We start from the raw sequence: 13,851 nt of genomic DNA on the forward strand, positions 1-13,851 counted from the left end.
AAGTGTTCCTTACCTAACGTTTGGGGCTAGGATGCAACCTGCTGCACCTAGATGCTGCCGGGGCTTTGCTCCAGGCCTCTGAAGGACACTGACAAACAGAAGGACACTGACACTGACAAACTGGAACGTGTCCAGAGGAGGGCAACCCAAATGGTCAAAGGCCTGGAAACGATGTCTTATGAGGAACGGCTAAGGGAGCTGGGCATGTTTAGCCTGGAGAGGAGGAGGTTAAGGGGTGATATGATAGCCATGTTCAAATATATAAAAGGATGTCACATAGAGGAGGGAGAAAGGTTGTTTTCTGCTGCTCCAGAGAAGCGGACACGGAGCAATGGTTCCAAACTACAAGAAAGAAGATTCCACCTAAACATTAGGAAGAACTTCCTGACAGTGAGAGCTGTTTGACAGTGGAATTTGCTGCCCAGGAGTGTGGTGGAGTCTCCTTCTTTGGAGGTCTTTAAGCAGAGGCTTGACAACCATATGTCAGGAGTGCTCTGATGGTGTTTCCTGCTTGGCAGGGGGTTGGACTCGATGGCCCTTGTGGTCTCTTCCAACTCTATGATTCTATGATTCTATCAGAGCTCCTTTGCATCCCAAAATAATTTCGCAAGCCGGAACACCCAGTTCCTGGTTAAAAATGTGCATAACCTGGGGTGTTCTTAACCTGAGGTACTGTTAACAGGACGCCCACCTGCCACAACGTGGAACAAGATGGAAGACCCGAACAAAAGAGCACCCAAACTTTTATTAGCTGCTAATTCCCATGTTAGGTAAAGGTAAAGGGACCCCTGACCATTAGGTCCAGTCGTGGCCGACTCTGGGGTTGCAGAGCTCATCTCGCTTTATTGGCCGAGGGAGCCAGCGTACAGCTTCCGGGTCATGTGGCCAGCAGGACTAAGCCGCTTCTGGAGAAACCAGAGCAGCGCACAGAAATGCCGTTTACCTTCCCGCTGGAGTGGTACCTATTTATCTAGTTGCACTTTAACGTGCTTTTGAACTGCTAGGTGAGCAGGAGCAGGGACCGAGCAACGGGAGCTCACCCCGTCGCAGAGATTCGAACCACTGACCTTCTGACCGGCAAGCCCTAGGCTCTGTGGCTTAAACCACAGCGCCACCCACGTCCTGCTGCAGTAGATTAGAAACAAATATAAACACACATCATAAAAGCAGAAGAAACAACCTGCATAACTGAAGCAAGTTCATGCAGGAAGGCTATAAATTTTGTGAGAATCACAAGTGGGGAGAGCAGCTGTTGCGTTCAGGTCTTGCTTTTTGGGCTCCCCACTGAAGCACCAGGTTGGCCATTGTGAGCCTTGAGACAGATCCAGCAGAGATCTTCCTACGTCCTTTAAAGCAGGTGAGAAATCTTACAAATGAAATAAGCCACTTCCCCTTTCAAACAAGGGGCAATTAATAAAGAAGCTGCTTTATGGAGGAAGCTCAAAAAGCAGCAGCTGCATTGCTAAATAATCATAGAATCCTAGAGTTGGAAGAGACCACAAGGGCCATCGAGTCCAACCCCCTGCCAAGCAGGAAACACCATCAGAGCACTCCTGACATATGGCTGTCAAGCCTCTGCTTAAAGACCTCCAAAGAAGGAGACTCCACCACACTCCTTGGCAGCAAATTCCACTGTCGAACAGCTCTTACTGTCAGGAAGTTCCTCCTAATGTTTAGGTGGAATCTTCTTTCTTGTAGTTTGGAACCACTGCTCCGTGTCCGCTTCTCCGGAGCAGCAGAAAACAACCTTTCTCCCTCCTCTATGTGACATCCTTTTATATATTTGAACATGGCTATCATATCACCCCTTAACCTCCTCTTCTCCAGGCTAAACATGCCCAGCTCCCTTAGCCGTTCCTCGTAAGGCATCGTTTCCAGGCCTTTGACCATTTTGGTTGCCCTCCTCTGGACACGTTCCAGTTTGTCCGTGTCCTTCTTGAACTGTGGTGCCCAGAACTGGACACAGTACTCCAGGTGAGGTCTGACCAGAGCAGAATACAGTGGCACTATTACTTCCCTTGATCTAGATGCTATACTCCTATTGATGCAGCCCAGAATTGCATTGGCTTTTTTAGCTGCCGCGTCACACTGTTGGCTCATGTCAAGTTTGTGGTCAACCAAGACTCCTAGATCCTTTTCACATGCACTGCTCTCAAGCCAGGTGTCACCCATCTTGTATTTGTGCCTCTCATTTTTTTTGCCCAAGTGCAATACTTTACATTTCTCCCTGTTAAAATTCATCTTGTTTGTTTTGGTCCAGTTCTCTAATCTGTCAAGGTCGTTTTGAAGTGTGATCCTGTCCTCTGGGATAAATAGATGTGTCTCCAGACCGCAGACAGGGTGCACATTCAAAACTTTGAAAACTAGGATTTCTAATAAAGGGTGGGTGATTTCTTCTTTATCAGTGATCAGACACGCCATGAAAGCAAGTTCAGTTTTTATTTCAACAGCTGCAGTTGCATGAATCTCAAGCACTAAAAGGGTTGTAGCAAAAACCTATTGCTCATCAAGTTTGCCCTCCCCTTTCTTCTCATGGTCATGATCATCTTAATCTTTGATACTTTGAAATGGTTCTTTGATCGACCTTCAAGCAATGCATTGACTCTGGCTGATGCTTTTTCCATACTCCATACCATGGGTAGGCAAACTAAGGCCTGGGGGCCGGATCCGGCCAATCACCTTCTAAATCTGGCCCGCGGACGGTCCGGGAAGCAGCATGTTTTTACATGAGTAGAATGTGTCCTTTTATTTAAAATGCATCTCTGGGTTATTTGTGGGGCATAATAATTCGTTCACCCCCCCCCCCGATATATAGTTTGACCAACCACAAGGTCTGAGGGACAGTGGACTGGTCCCCTGCTGAAAAAGTTTGCTGACCCCTGCTCCATACATTTCCATAGTGCCCCTCATGGGCTTTTTCGGGTATAGTAAGGTGTTGACTAAAGCTTTTTCCACACACTGAAAATATTTCAACCTGTTGTGAGTTTCTTTTGTGTTTTTTATATATGTAGGAAGTGCTCCTTTTATCACCAAAGTACTTTCCACCTTCCACAATGAAAAAAAGTTCCTCCACCCTGCCATACGGTCACCATCTGAACAACCGGCATCATAGTTGTGAAACTTTATTAACAATACTGAAAAGACTGGGCACTAGAATATACACCGAAACCATCACTCCCCGCTGTAGATTATCTTACATGAACAGCTCCCCACTACACGTTAAGAGTTCCAAAACAAAGCAAGAAAGTCATACGAGGGTTTTTTCAGCGTTCTCCAAAATTGTTCCAGTTTAAAAATTGCTTTAGCCTCCCTTCAGAGGACAGCCTGCTCAGAGCCTCATCAGAATCCTCTTAAAACAAGATACATAGAGAACGGCCACCACTTTGCCGCACCTTTGCCTCCAACGTTTGACAACAACAAGGCAGAGGATGAAGGCAAGAGGCAGATTTTGTTACTAGGAAACACAGGAAGCCGCAAACCCGTGGGACTAAACAGCACCCAACCAAGAGTCAAATAGTTGCATTGTTCATCTTTTAAATGAAACATAGGAGTTTGTCATCAAAATCCCTCTCCTTGCCCGATGGACAGAATATAGGCAATACACCATCGTCTTGGTTTTGAAGCAAAGGGCCATATATCCAAAGTTGTCCTGTGTGGCTTCCTTGATACGAAGAAACATCTGAGCTCTTCTTGAAGCTTTTTCCATACGGAAGACATTCGTACGGTTTCTTCCCTGTGTGAATTCTCTGATGTGTGCTGAGGCTTGTGCTCTGGCTGAAGCTTTTCCCACACTGCAGACACTGGTAAGGTTTCTCCCCTGTGTGAGTTCTCTGATGGGCACAAAGGTGGGCTTTCTGACTGAAGCCCTTCCCACACTCTGCACATTTGAAGGGCTTTTCCCCAGTGTGAGTTCTCTGATGTGAAGTAAGGCTTGAGCTGACGCTGAAGTTCTTCCCACACTCACCGCATCTGTATGGCTTCTCCCCCGTGTGGATTCTCTGATGAGTAGTGAGCGTCTTGCTGTCGCTGAAGCCCTTTCCGCACTCCAGGCACGTATATGGTTTCACGCCACTGTGGACTCTTTGATGGGCAGTGAGACTTATGCTCTGGCTGAAGCTCTTTCCGCACTCCATGCACCTAAATGGCTTTTCCCCTGTGTGCGTTCTCTGGTGTGAGGTAAGATTTGAGCTGTGATTGAAGCTCTTTCCACACTCAGGGCATTTATACGGTTTCTCCCCTGTGTGAGTTCTCTCATGTAAAGTAAGGCTTGAGCTAGCACTGAAGCTCTTTCCACACACCATGCATTTATATGGTTTCACTCCCGTGTGGGTTCTCTGATGACAACTAAGGTTTGAGCTAACACTGAAGCTCTTTCCACACTCCAGGCATTTATATGGTTTCTCCCCTGTGTGAGTTCTCTGATGGGCAGAAAGGTGGGTGCTCCGACTGAAGCTCTTTCCACACTCCAGGCACTGAAATGGCTTTTCCCCTGTGTGAGTTCTTCGGTGAGTATTCAGGATGCTACTGTAGCTGAAGCTCTTTCCACACTCCAGGCATTTATATGGTTTCTCTCCTGTGTGAGTTCTTTGATGATTATTCAGTGTTTTGTTGTCGCTGAAGCTCTTTCCACACTCAAGGCATTGGTAAGGTTTTTCCCCTGTGTGGATTCTCTGATGTCTAATAAGTGTCCCTCTCTCACTGAAGCTCTTTCCACATTCAGGGCACTGATACGGTTTCTCCCCTGTGTGGCTTCTTTTATGTCTTGTAAGTTTTCCGCTACCACTGAAGCTCTTTCCGCACTCCAGGCATTGATATGGTTTTTCTCCTGTGTGGGTTCTGCAATGTTTATTCAAGCTCGATTCATCTTTGAAAGTCTTCCCACACACTGGGCACTTCTTCCCTATGTGAGGTAGATATACGCTCAGGATTTCATGAAAATCATCATGCAAAGAAGGAGAAGATTCATTTCCCTCAAGATACGTAGGTCCCTTTCGTGTCCCAAAGGCCTCTGTTGCTGCTTCCTGCTTAGCTGTTTCCAACGACGCCACAGATTGCTCCTTATAATTCTCAAAGCCAAGTCCATCCTCTGTTTGGGAAAAGGAAACGAAAAGAAAACATGATTGGTCTTCAAGGCAGAAACTGAGGACTAGCTGCTTTTGTTATTTCACAATCTCCAAAATCCTTCCCTTTTCTCTCTACGCACCGTGCTAGGTTACCTTTTGCATTTGCCAATATCTGAGAGAATCACACAAATTCATTTCTGGATGATTCCTTCACTCAATTTCACCGGGCACAGATCTCTCTTTCTCAAATTGGTATTTTTCATCTGAGGACCTACCAGTCAATTTTTCCTGGAAAAACCACTCTTCCTTCTTTGCAGGCTCGTCCCAGGCCAGCAGTTCTTCCTTTCCTTCCAGCCAGGAGACAAGGTCAGATTTGGGCATCAGAGGACCTTCTTCATGGGATTTAGAAAAGAGAGAGAAAACAAATATTTATGGCACTTGTGAGCTGCGCGTCCAGAAATCCCAGGCCACGTGGCCTGTTTTGTACCTCCATCCCACCCCAAAGGGCAAATGGAATGAAGACAATGGATTTAAAAAAGGAAGAAACAAGTGGACCGGGTATCAGAAGGGGAAGGAGCACAGCTATGTGGTAGGGCATCTGCCTTGCTGTCAAAGAGCGAGCCAGCAGTAAATCACACTGTTCCAAGTAGGAGTTAACACTTTCTTAGCAAAAACACAGTCTCCACAGATTTGGCTGAGTGTCAGGCCTAATGAGCAGAGCAGCTCCTTCCTGATAGTCTTCCTCCATGGAAATCAGTTGCTGAGACTAAAGTCCCTGCCTCTCCACAGCCATCTGTGTCTCCAACTCTCTGGGGCTTTCCCCAAGCAATCAGAGACTGAACCTGTGTGCAGCCTGGGAGTCATTTTGGACTCGCAGCCGTCCATGGAGGCGCAGGTCAATTCTGTGTCCAGGGTACCTGTCTATCAGCTCCATCTGGTACGCAGGCTGAGACCCTACCTGCCCGCAGACTGTCTCGCCAGAGTGGTGTATGCTCTAGTTATCTCCCGCTTGGACTACTGCAATGCGCTCTATGTGGGGCTACCTTTGAAGGGGAAGTGGAACCTGCAACTAATCCAGAATGCGGCAGCTAGACTGGTGACTGGGAGCGGCCACCGAGACCATATAACACCGGTCCTGAAAGACCTACATTGGCTTCCAGTGCATTTCTGAGCACAATTCAAAGTGTTGGTGCTGACCTTTAAAGCCCTAAATGGCCTCAGCCCAGTATACCTGAAGGAGCGCCTCCACCCCCATCATTCAGCCCAGACACTGAGGTCCAGCACCGAGGGCCTTCTGGTGGTTCCCTCGCTGCGAGAAGTGAAGCTACAGGGAACCAGGCAGAGGGCCTTCTCGGTAGTGGCTCCCGCCCTGTGGAACGCCCTCCCACCAGATGTCAAAGAGAAAAATAACTACCAGACTTTTAGAAGACATCTGAAGGCAGCCCTGTTTAGGGAAGCTTTTAATGTTTAATAGGTTATTGTATTTTAGTGTTCTGTTGGAAGCTGCCCAGAGTGGCTGGGGAAACACAGCCAAATGGGTGGGGTATAAATAAATTATTATTATTATTATTATTATTATTATTATTATTATTATACACTCTGCTAATAGTGTGCCCTGGCTTCTCAAGTCCAGGTCGCTGATTTACGTCGGAGTACGGGCCGATGGAAGGAGACGGCACAGCTGGGGTTTATCAGCTGGCCTCCCGGCCCTCTGCATGTCGACGCCTTCCAACTCCGTGTTTCCCCGTACAATCCTCACCCAGAGAGGCCACATTCCTGTAGTTCTCCAACATGACTTCTTTGTACAGCGCCCTTTGGTCTGGATCCAGCAGAGCCCACTCCTCTGCGGCGAAGGAGACACTCACTTCCTCAAAGGAGACCAAACCCTGGGAAAAGAAGGATGTGTTTTCTCAACAGCAGCAAACTGATTTGCCCTTAGCAAAAAGAAATAACCCAACTCAAACAAGAATCCATGCAGAGGCAGGAAGAAGAAATTGATTTGAGGACCCATCTATCCTACAAATCTGCCACACAGGATGCTGGCATCTGCTTGCCAGGATTTGTGCCAAGGGGCTTTTGCCCTTCTCTTTGTGGCCTGCTCTGATTGGTTGGGCCACTCGCATAGCCCCGCCTCAGGAGCAAATGGGAGGAGCAACCAGGGTGGATTTGATTTAAATCAAATTGTTTAAAATCACGATTTAAATCACGATTTAAATCACTAGCCAGTAAGACTTGATTTAAATCATTTTTTTACAGAAAGACTCATTCTTACTGGTATAATCTTAATATTTACAACCAGATGAAGGTTTCACTTTTGGAGTAATAAATTTACAGAGTAGTTATTGCAGTTATATCAAAAATTACTGATTTGTTTATACTATTAGACATAGATGATTATGAAATTATTGTGAGGTTTAATAAGTTAACTGTTCATATTTGGACAACTTTTCTGCTGTATTTTATTGGAAGGAGAAAAATAATCATTTCCTAATAATCATTTCCTTAATAACAATTTATTTAACTAAAACAATAACATTATAGCATGTTTGTTAACTGATATGGTTAAACATTTTTTATTAAAAAGCAGACTGAGTTTTAGCACACAAGAGAAATTTAAAACAAATCCTTATTTCCTGATGAATAGCCTTTGGACTATAATGCAACTTAAATAGAAAACTATATTTAGAAAGACTTTTCCTCCAATAGCATTTTATTTTAAAAATCCAATTTAAATAAAAAAAATCTGATTTAAATTTTAAAAATCTGATTATTTAAAAAAGTCATTTATTTTTACACTGGGAGCAGCCTTTTCCTAGATCGCCTCTGCCACGGATAGGAGGAGCTTTGCTTACCTGAGATAAGGGCAGAACGGCTCTTTCCACCCGGTGACAAAAAGGCGAGAGCCTTGAGCACGTCATGGAAGTTTCCCCTCCACCTGCACAGGCGACGAGAGAAAAAAGATGGCAGGGTAATATTTTCCATGCCTTTCCTTGCATGGCAACCACATCAACCTGCTTGACTTTGGAGATGCAAGCCACGATTCTGGGTTCGATTTGCAGTTCATGGAATCATAGCCTTGTGGAGATGGAAGGGACTCAAATGGGCATTTAGTCTAAGCCCCTGCAATGCCGCCCCCACCTTCATTTTGTGAGGAATCAAAGTGGGTGAAAACCATTCACGATGGGTGTCAAGGCATCTAAAGGTAAAGGTAAGGGTAAAGGGACCCCTGACCATTAGGTCCAGCGCGGATGATTCTGGGGTTGCGGCGCTCATCTCGCTTTCTTGGCTGAGGGAGCCGGCGTACAGCTTCCGGGTCATGTGGCCAGCATGACTAAGCCGCTTCTGGCGAACCGGAGCAGTGCACAGAAACGCCGTTTACCTTCCCGCCAGAGCGGTGCCTATTTATCTACTTGCATTTTGACGTGCTTTCGAACTGCTAGGTTGGCAAGAGCAGGGACCGAGCAACGGGAGCTCACCCTTTCGCGGGGATTCGAACCACCGACCTTCTGATCGGCAAGTCCTAGGCTCTGTGGTTTAAACCACAGCGCCACCCGCGTCCCGTGTCAAGGCATCTAGTCTCAGGCTATTCTGAGCAGTGTTTATTGGGGGGGGGGTTGCAGGGTATGCACACCACTAAGCATTTTGTGAATCTAATGGGAGAACAAACTATTATTATTTTTTAAAAAAAAGTTTCTTCTCTAGCACGGTGAATCGTCAGGTCTGATGCTACCCCCGATGGCGGCCTTATTTCCTGTCACAGTGTTTCCTGAGTGTCAGGCGGAAGCGAGTGTTTAATGTGTGAAGTAGTGTGGCACTTGGATGTGTGGTATTTTACTGATGAAAATTTGGCCTCATTGAAGGGCGGTGTTTCAATATGACTAGGAAAAGCAGCAAGCAGAGGAATCGGGAAGATGTTAGTGCACACAACCTCATGCCAATGTGGAAGTTACTGTGAGCTGTCAGCTGTGTAATACGAGGTAATGCGTGTCCTTTGCGCTTTTGTCCATCTACTGTATTTATTTTCTCCAATTTGAACTATAAAATGGTGATTTTCTTGAGTCAAAATGAGACTACCCCCTAAACATTTTTAATAGGGGGGGGGAAGGCACTGGCAAGTTAACAACCCGGCCCCACTTACCTGCCAGTCGCTCCAGGTCAAATTGCTCTCCCTCTCCTTCCAACCAGCTGATGAGAAGAGGTTGAAGAATCAGAGGCCCATCTTGAATGGAAGAAGAAGAAGAAAATATTTTTCTTCCTTCTAGGAGTCCAGAATTTCAGACTAGACTGGTTCTGTTACCGGCCCCCTAAGACAGAGGTAGTGCCATCATTGGATACAGGGAAATGATGAGAAGCAGCAGTCGGGGAACCCCCTAAGGGAAGAAGGCTCAGAGCCCAGGGATTGGTGATGGGACAACGATGGGTGGTCAGAGAGAGAAGACTGGGAGGAGAAGGTGTCGGAAGCTGGAGAGGTGACAGGGTTTAGTGAGCAGGAGGAGGCTGTGGCAGAGAGCAGCCCAGAAGCAGAAGATGGAGCAGGAACGGAGGGGATTATAGGGACAGGACTACGTAAATTGTATAGAAATCTATTTATGTATTCTACTACAGCAGCAAGAATGTTACTTGCCCCAAAGTGGAAAGAAGCAGAAGTCCCAGTAAAGGAAGAATGGATACAAAAAGGGAATATGCAGAAATGGTGAAACTTACCAGAAGAATAAGAAATCAAGATAACAAACTATTTATAAAAGAATGGAAATGGTTTACTGAATATTTACAAATAAATTGTAAACAGATAAAAACATTAGAGGGATTAATGTAATAACCAATAAATCCAATTCCCTTTGACTTCTCTCCCCTCCTTTCTGCAGTTAGTTATTTTATATCTTTTTATTACTGCATAGCCAATTCAAATCTATTTTCTAATTTCCCCTTATGCTCTCCCTAGTTATCTCTTACTGCATGTGTTTACATCAATCCGGACTGCACGAAGATCAAACTTCTCCATTCTTAAGGAAATCAGCCCTGAGTGGTCACTGGAAGGACAGATCCTGAAGCTGAGGCTCCAATACTTTGGCCACCTCATGAGAAGAGAAGACTCCCTGGAAAAGACCCTGATGTTGGGCAAGATGGAGGGCACAAGGAGAAGGGGACGACAGAGGACGAGATGGTTGGACGGTGTTCTCGAAGCTACAAACATGAGTCTGACCAAACTGCGGGAAGCAGTGGAAGACAGGAGTGCCTGGCGTGCTCTGGTCCAGGGGGCCACGAAGAGTCGGACACGACTAAACGACTAAACAACAACAACAACAATGGTGGGAATCATTGTATGCAGCCTGGCTGACTCCCTCCTGTGCACAGAATGAGTGTTAAGGGGTCTGAAAGAGTATTCCCCTTTCCTTCTAGGGCTCAAATATACAAATATGATTGACTGGGAAGAAAACCTGCTTCTTTAAACTGTGCAATGTATTCTGGCATTTGTTATTGCAATGTGTTTGATGGGGGAAGTCTTCTCTCTGGTCAGTGCAAGTCCGTTTAACTGTCACTGTGGGAACTTTGACGGACAGCTGAGGAGGGGCTGGAGCGATGTGCATTCTGATTGGCGGTTGCTGGTTTAGAATTCTCAGTGAGACGCTGTGATTGGCTGGGGCTGGACCAAAGGACTTTAAACTGAGGAGGAGTTGGAGATAGAACCCTCAGTATGCAAAAGAGGGATAGAGGCAGTGCGTATTCTGATTGGAGGATGCAGGTTTAGAATTCTTAGTGAAACGCTGTGATTGGCTGGGTTTGCCCAAGGAAGTGTATATATAGCCAGGTGCTATTTAGCAGAGTTAGTTGGAGCTGTTGATGCTCCTGGAGTCAGACAGAAGAATGCAGAGGAAGAGGACGGGGAAAGAAGATCCAGAAGGAAAGGCAGAAGGGCTTGTGGCCAAAGGCTTTTTGGGCTGGCCATATAACTTGGCTCAGCCTAAGGAGTCTACAGCTCTGAAGGAAAGAAATGAGAGGCCGTTTGCAATGCTGGGCTCTGGTGCCTGGTAGGGGAGCCAGAGGAAGACTCCAGAACAGCAAAAACAGGCCTGGGGTTTCATTTGTGCGAGTTAAAATCTAGTCCCCATTTACAGAATTATGCCAAAGAGAGCTTGGGTCTTTTGACCCTTTAATTAGTTGCCTTTTCGCTCCTATAAAAACTATGCATGACCACCTCTGCTTAGAGTTTAAATAACAAATAACTTTTACTCAGTGCGGATCCTCCAAGTGTCCTAGATTTACAGAAGCCGTCCCAGTTTCTGATTTGATCCCGGCATTTTCGTTAGGACATCTCTATTTCCATTGGAGAAATGTTGGAGGGTATGGAGTTGTCTGACTCTCTTTTTTTTTTCTTTTCTCTTTTTAAAAACGTTTTATTGCTTTTATAATGCATTTTTGCATATGGCATAGAGCATTTTATAACACTGGGCTTAAATAAATAAATAATAAACAAATAAAATGTGCTTTTATGGTGTGCACATTTCCGTTTGAATCCTAACCAGACTGATGCCAACCAGTGGTTTCTTTTTTTTTTTTTAACACTTGATATTTGGGGTTATGTGCCCAATTTCTATTGAGTTTCTTTTCTTATAATCCAGGTCATACAGAAAAAAGAAAGAAAAAATAGAGAAAAAAAGAAAAAATATTAAAAAAAATTCAACTTTTCTTAATATTTTTTAACAAACTAACTGGACTTCCCCACATCCTCCAAACCCTGCATTCTTTGTAATACAAACATCAGCAATTTGTTACCTTATTTCATAACTTACTGTATCTTTCAATTTATCATGTTTCTAAGTTCAGAATGTTATATCCCAATTCTTATATATTTAAATTAAACATAATAAAATTATTTCATAATTCCACCTCTTAATTCTTATACCTTAATTTTCATTTCACCTATTAAAGTTGCTGAAGCTAAAATTTCCTAAATCGTGCATTTTCTTAACATTCATACAACTTATAATGTTTTTGCAAATAGTCCTTAAATTTTTTCCAGTCCTCTTCCATTGTTTCTTCTCCCAAGTCTCGGATTCTGCCAGTCATTTCGGCCAGTTCCATATAGTCCATCAACTGCGTCTGCCATTCCTCCAGCGTGGGTAAATCTTGTGTCTTCCAATGCTTTGTGATAAGAATTCTTGCTGCTGTGGTAGCATACATAAAGAAAATTCTATCCTTCTTTAACACTTTCTGGTCCACAATGCCCAGAAGAAAGGCCTCCGGTTTCTTGGGAAAGGTATACCTAAATACCTTTTTTAACTCATTGTAAATCATCTCCCAGAAGGCCTTCACTTTTGGACAAGTCCACCAGAGGTGAAAGAATGTCCCTTCCGCCTCCTTACATTTCCAACATTTATTATCAGACAGGTGATATATCTTGGCAAGCTTGACTGGGGTCATGTACCACCGGTATACCATTTTCATAATATTTTCCTTCAAGGCATTACATGCCGTGAATTTCATTCCGGTGTTCCATAACCTTTCCCAGTCCTCAAACATAATGTTATGTCCAATATCCTGTGCCCATTTTATCATGGCAGATTTAACTGTCTCATCCTGTGTATTCCATTTAAGCAGCAAGTTATACATTCTCGAAAGTATCTTATTTTTTGGTTCTAACAATTCCGTCTCTAGTTCCGATTTTTCCACCTGGAACCCAACCTGGAGTTGTCTGACTCTCGAACCATCTGAAAGTAGTCCTGTATAGGGAAGTTCTTTTAAAGTTTAATGTTTTGGTTTTTTATATATGTTGGAAGCCACCTGAGTGGCTGCGACAATCCAGTCAGGTGGGTGGGGTATAAACAGTAAAATAATAATAATGGAATAGGATGTCCCTATTTTCGTTGGAAGGTATATCAGTGTGCTTGTGAGATTAATTATACAATGCAGGTAGGTGTTACATATGCTGATAATACAGTCAAACCTCGGTTATTATTGTCTCCATTGCCAAACGTTGCGGCTCCTGACCGCAGAAAACCCAGAAGTGTCCCGGTTTTCGAACGTTTTTCGGAAGCCGGGTGTCCAACGCAGCCGACAAGCAGCTTCCAATTGGCTTTTCTGATTGCAAGAGCCAATCAGAAGCCATGCCTTGGAAATCAAACATTTTGGAAGTCAAACGTCCTTCTGGAACGGATTACGTTTGACTTCCAAGGTACCACTGTACATCTTACATAGATTTGTATCTAAGATAAATACTGTTATAGGCTGAGGCTGGATAGTGACACTTCAAAAAAAGCGTTTCAGTTAAAACGCATTGTAAACTTTGTATGAGAAATCAGGTAGGCAAAAACGGGACTCCACAGCGCCATCTGGTGTCACAGTGTTATAATGCATATACAACACATATAAAGCACTTTTTCTTTATCAATCTAGCTGAGTCCCGACTAGCCCAAAGGCAGACAGCAACACAACAGAACAGACCTGCTGCTCTTAACTGTTCATAACTGACATAACTGAACTGACTGACATCACTGCCTCAGGGCATATTACATCACAGAGTTTTACAGCCCTTGTGAGCATCAACCCTTTATTTAGCATTTTGTGTGCTTTCATGCAACATCGTAGAGGTTCAGTAGCAGCTGAAAGAGAAAGCCATCAATTTATAGTACTGGGGAGCTGGGCTTCTTTTTCCCCACAGCCGGAAATCACTGGAACTTGAACTACCTACCGTATTTTTCGCCCTACAGGACGCACTTTTTCTCCTCCAAAAATGAAGGGGAAATGTGTGTGCGTCCTATGGGGCGAATGCAGGCTTTCACTGAAGCTC

At 44.6% G+C, this 13,851-nt stretch overlaps 2 protein-coding genes across 5 annotated transcripts in view; one reads left to right on the forward strand and one right to left on the reverse strand.

The window, feature by feature from the left end:
• Positions 1-114: 114 nt before the first annotated feature.
• The window catches only part of LOC309336711 (uncharacterized protein), a 70,784-nt gene continuing 57,047 nt past the window's right edge, over positions 115-13,851 (forward strand). The window contains exon 1 of the mRNA XM_081852919.1: positions 115-390. Coding sequence (XP_081709045.1) covers positions 151-390 — 240 coding nt within the window. The 5' untranslated portion in view covers positions 115-150. The remainder of the gene's footprint in view (positions 391-13,851) is intronic.
• LOC309336627 (uncharacterized protein) overlaps positions 2,421-13,851 on the reverse strand; it is a 64,087-nt gene continuing 52,656 nt past the window's right edge. For all 4 annotated transcript variants that reach the window (XM_081852688.1, XM_081852686.1, XM_081852687.1 and 1 more), the window contains 5 exons: positions 9,202-9,282; positions 7,916-7,998; positions 6,823-6,949; positions 5,339-5,455; positions 2,421-5,086 (listed from right to left, as the gene is read on the reverse strand). In XM_081852688.1, coding sequence (XP_081708814.1) covers positions 3,534-5,086; positions 5,339-5,455; positions 6,823-6,949; positions 7,916-7,998; positions 9,202-9,282 — 1,961 coding nt within the window. In that variant the 3' untranslated portion in view covers positions 2,421-3,533. The remainder of the gene's footprint in view (positions 5,087-5,338; positions 5,456-6,822; positions 6,950-7,915; positions 7,999-9,201; positions 9,283-13,851) is intronic.

The sequence above is a fragment of the Podarcis erhardii genome (assembly GCF_964252035.2).
Source record: "Podarcis erhardii genome assembly, chromosome: 2".
NCBI classification, from domain to species: domain Eukaryota; kingdom Metazoa; phylum Chordata; class Lepidosauria; order Squamata; family Lacertidae; genus Podarcis; species Podarcis erhardii.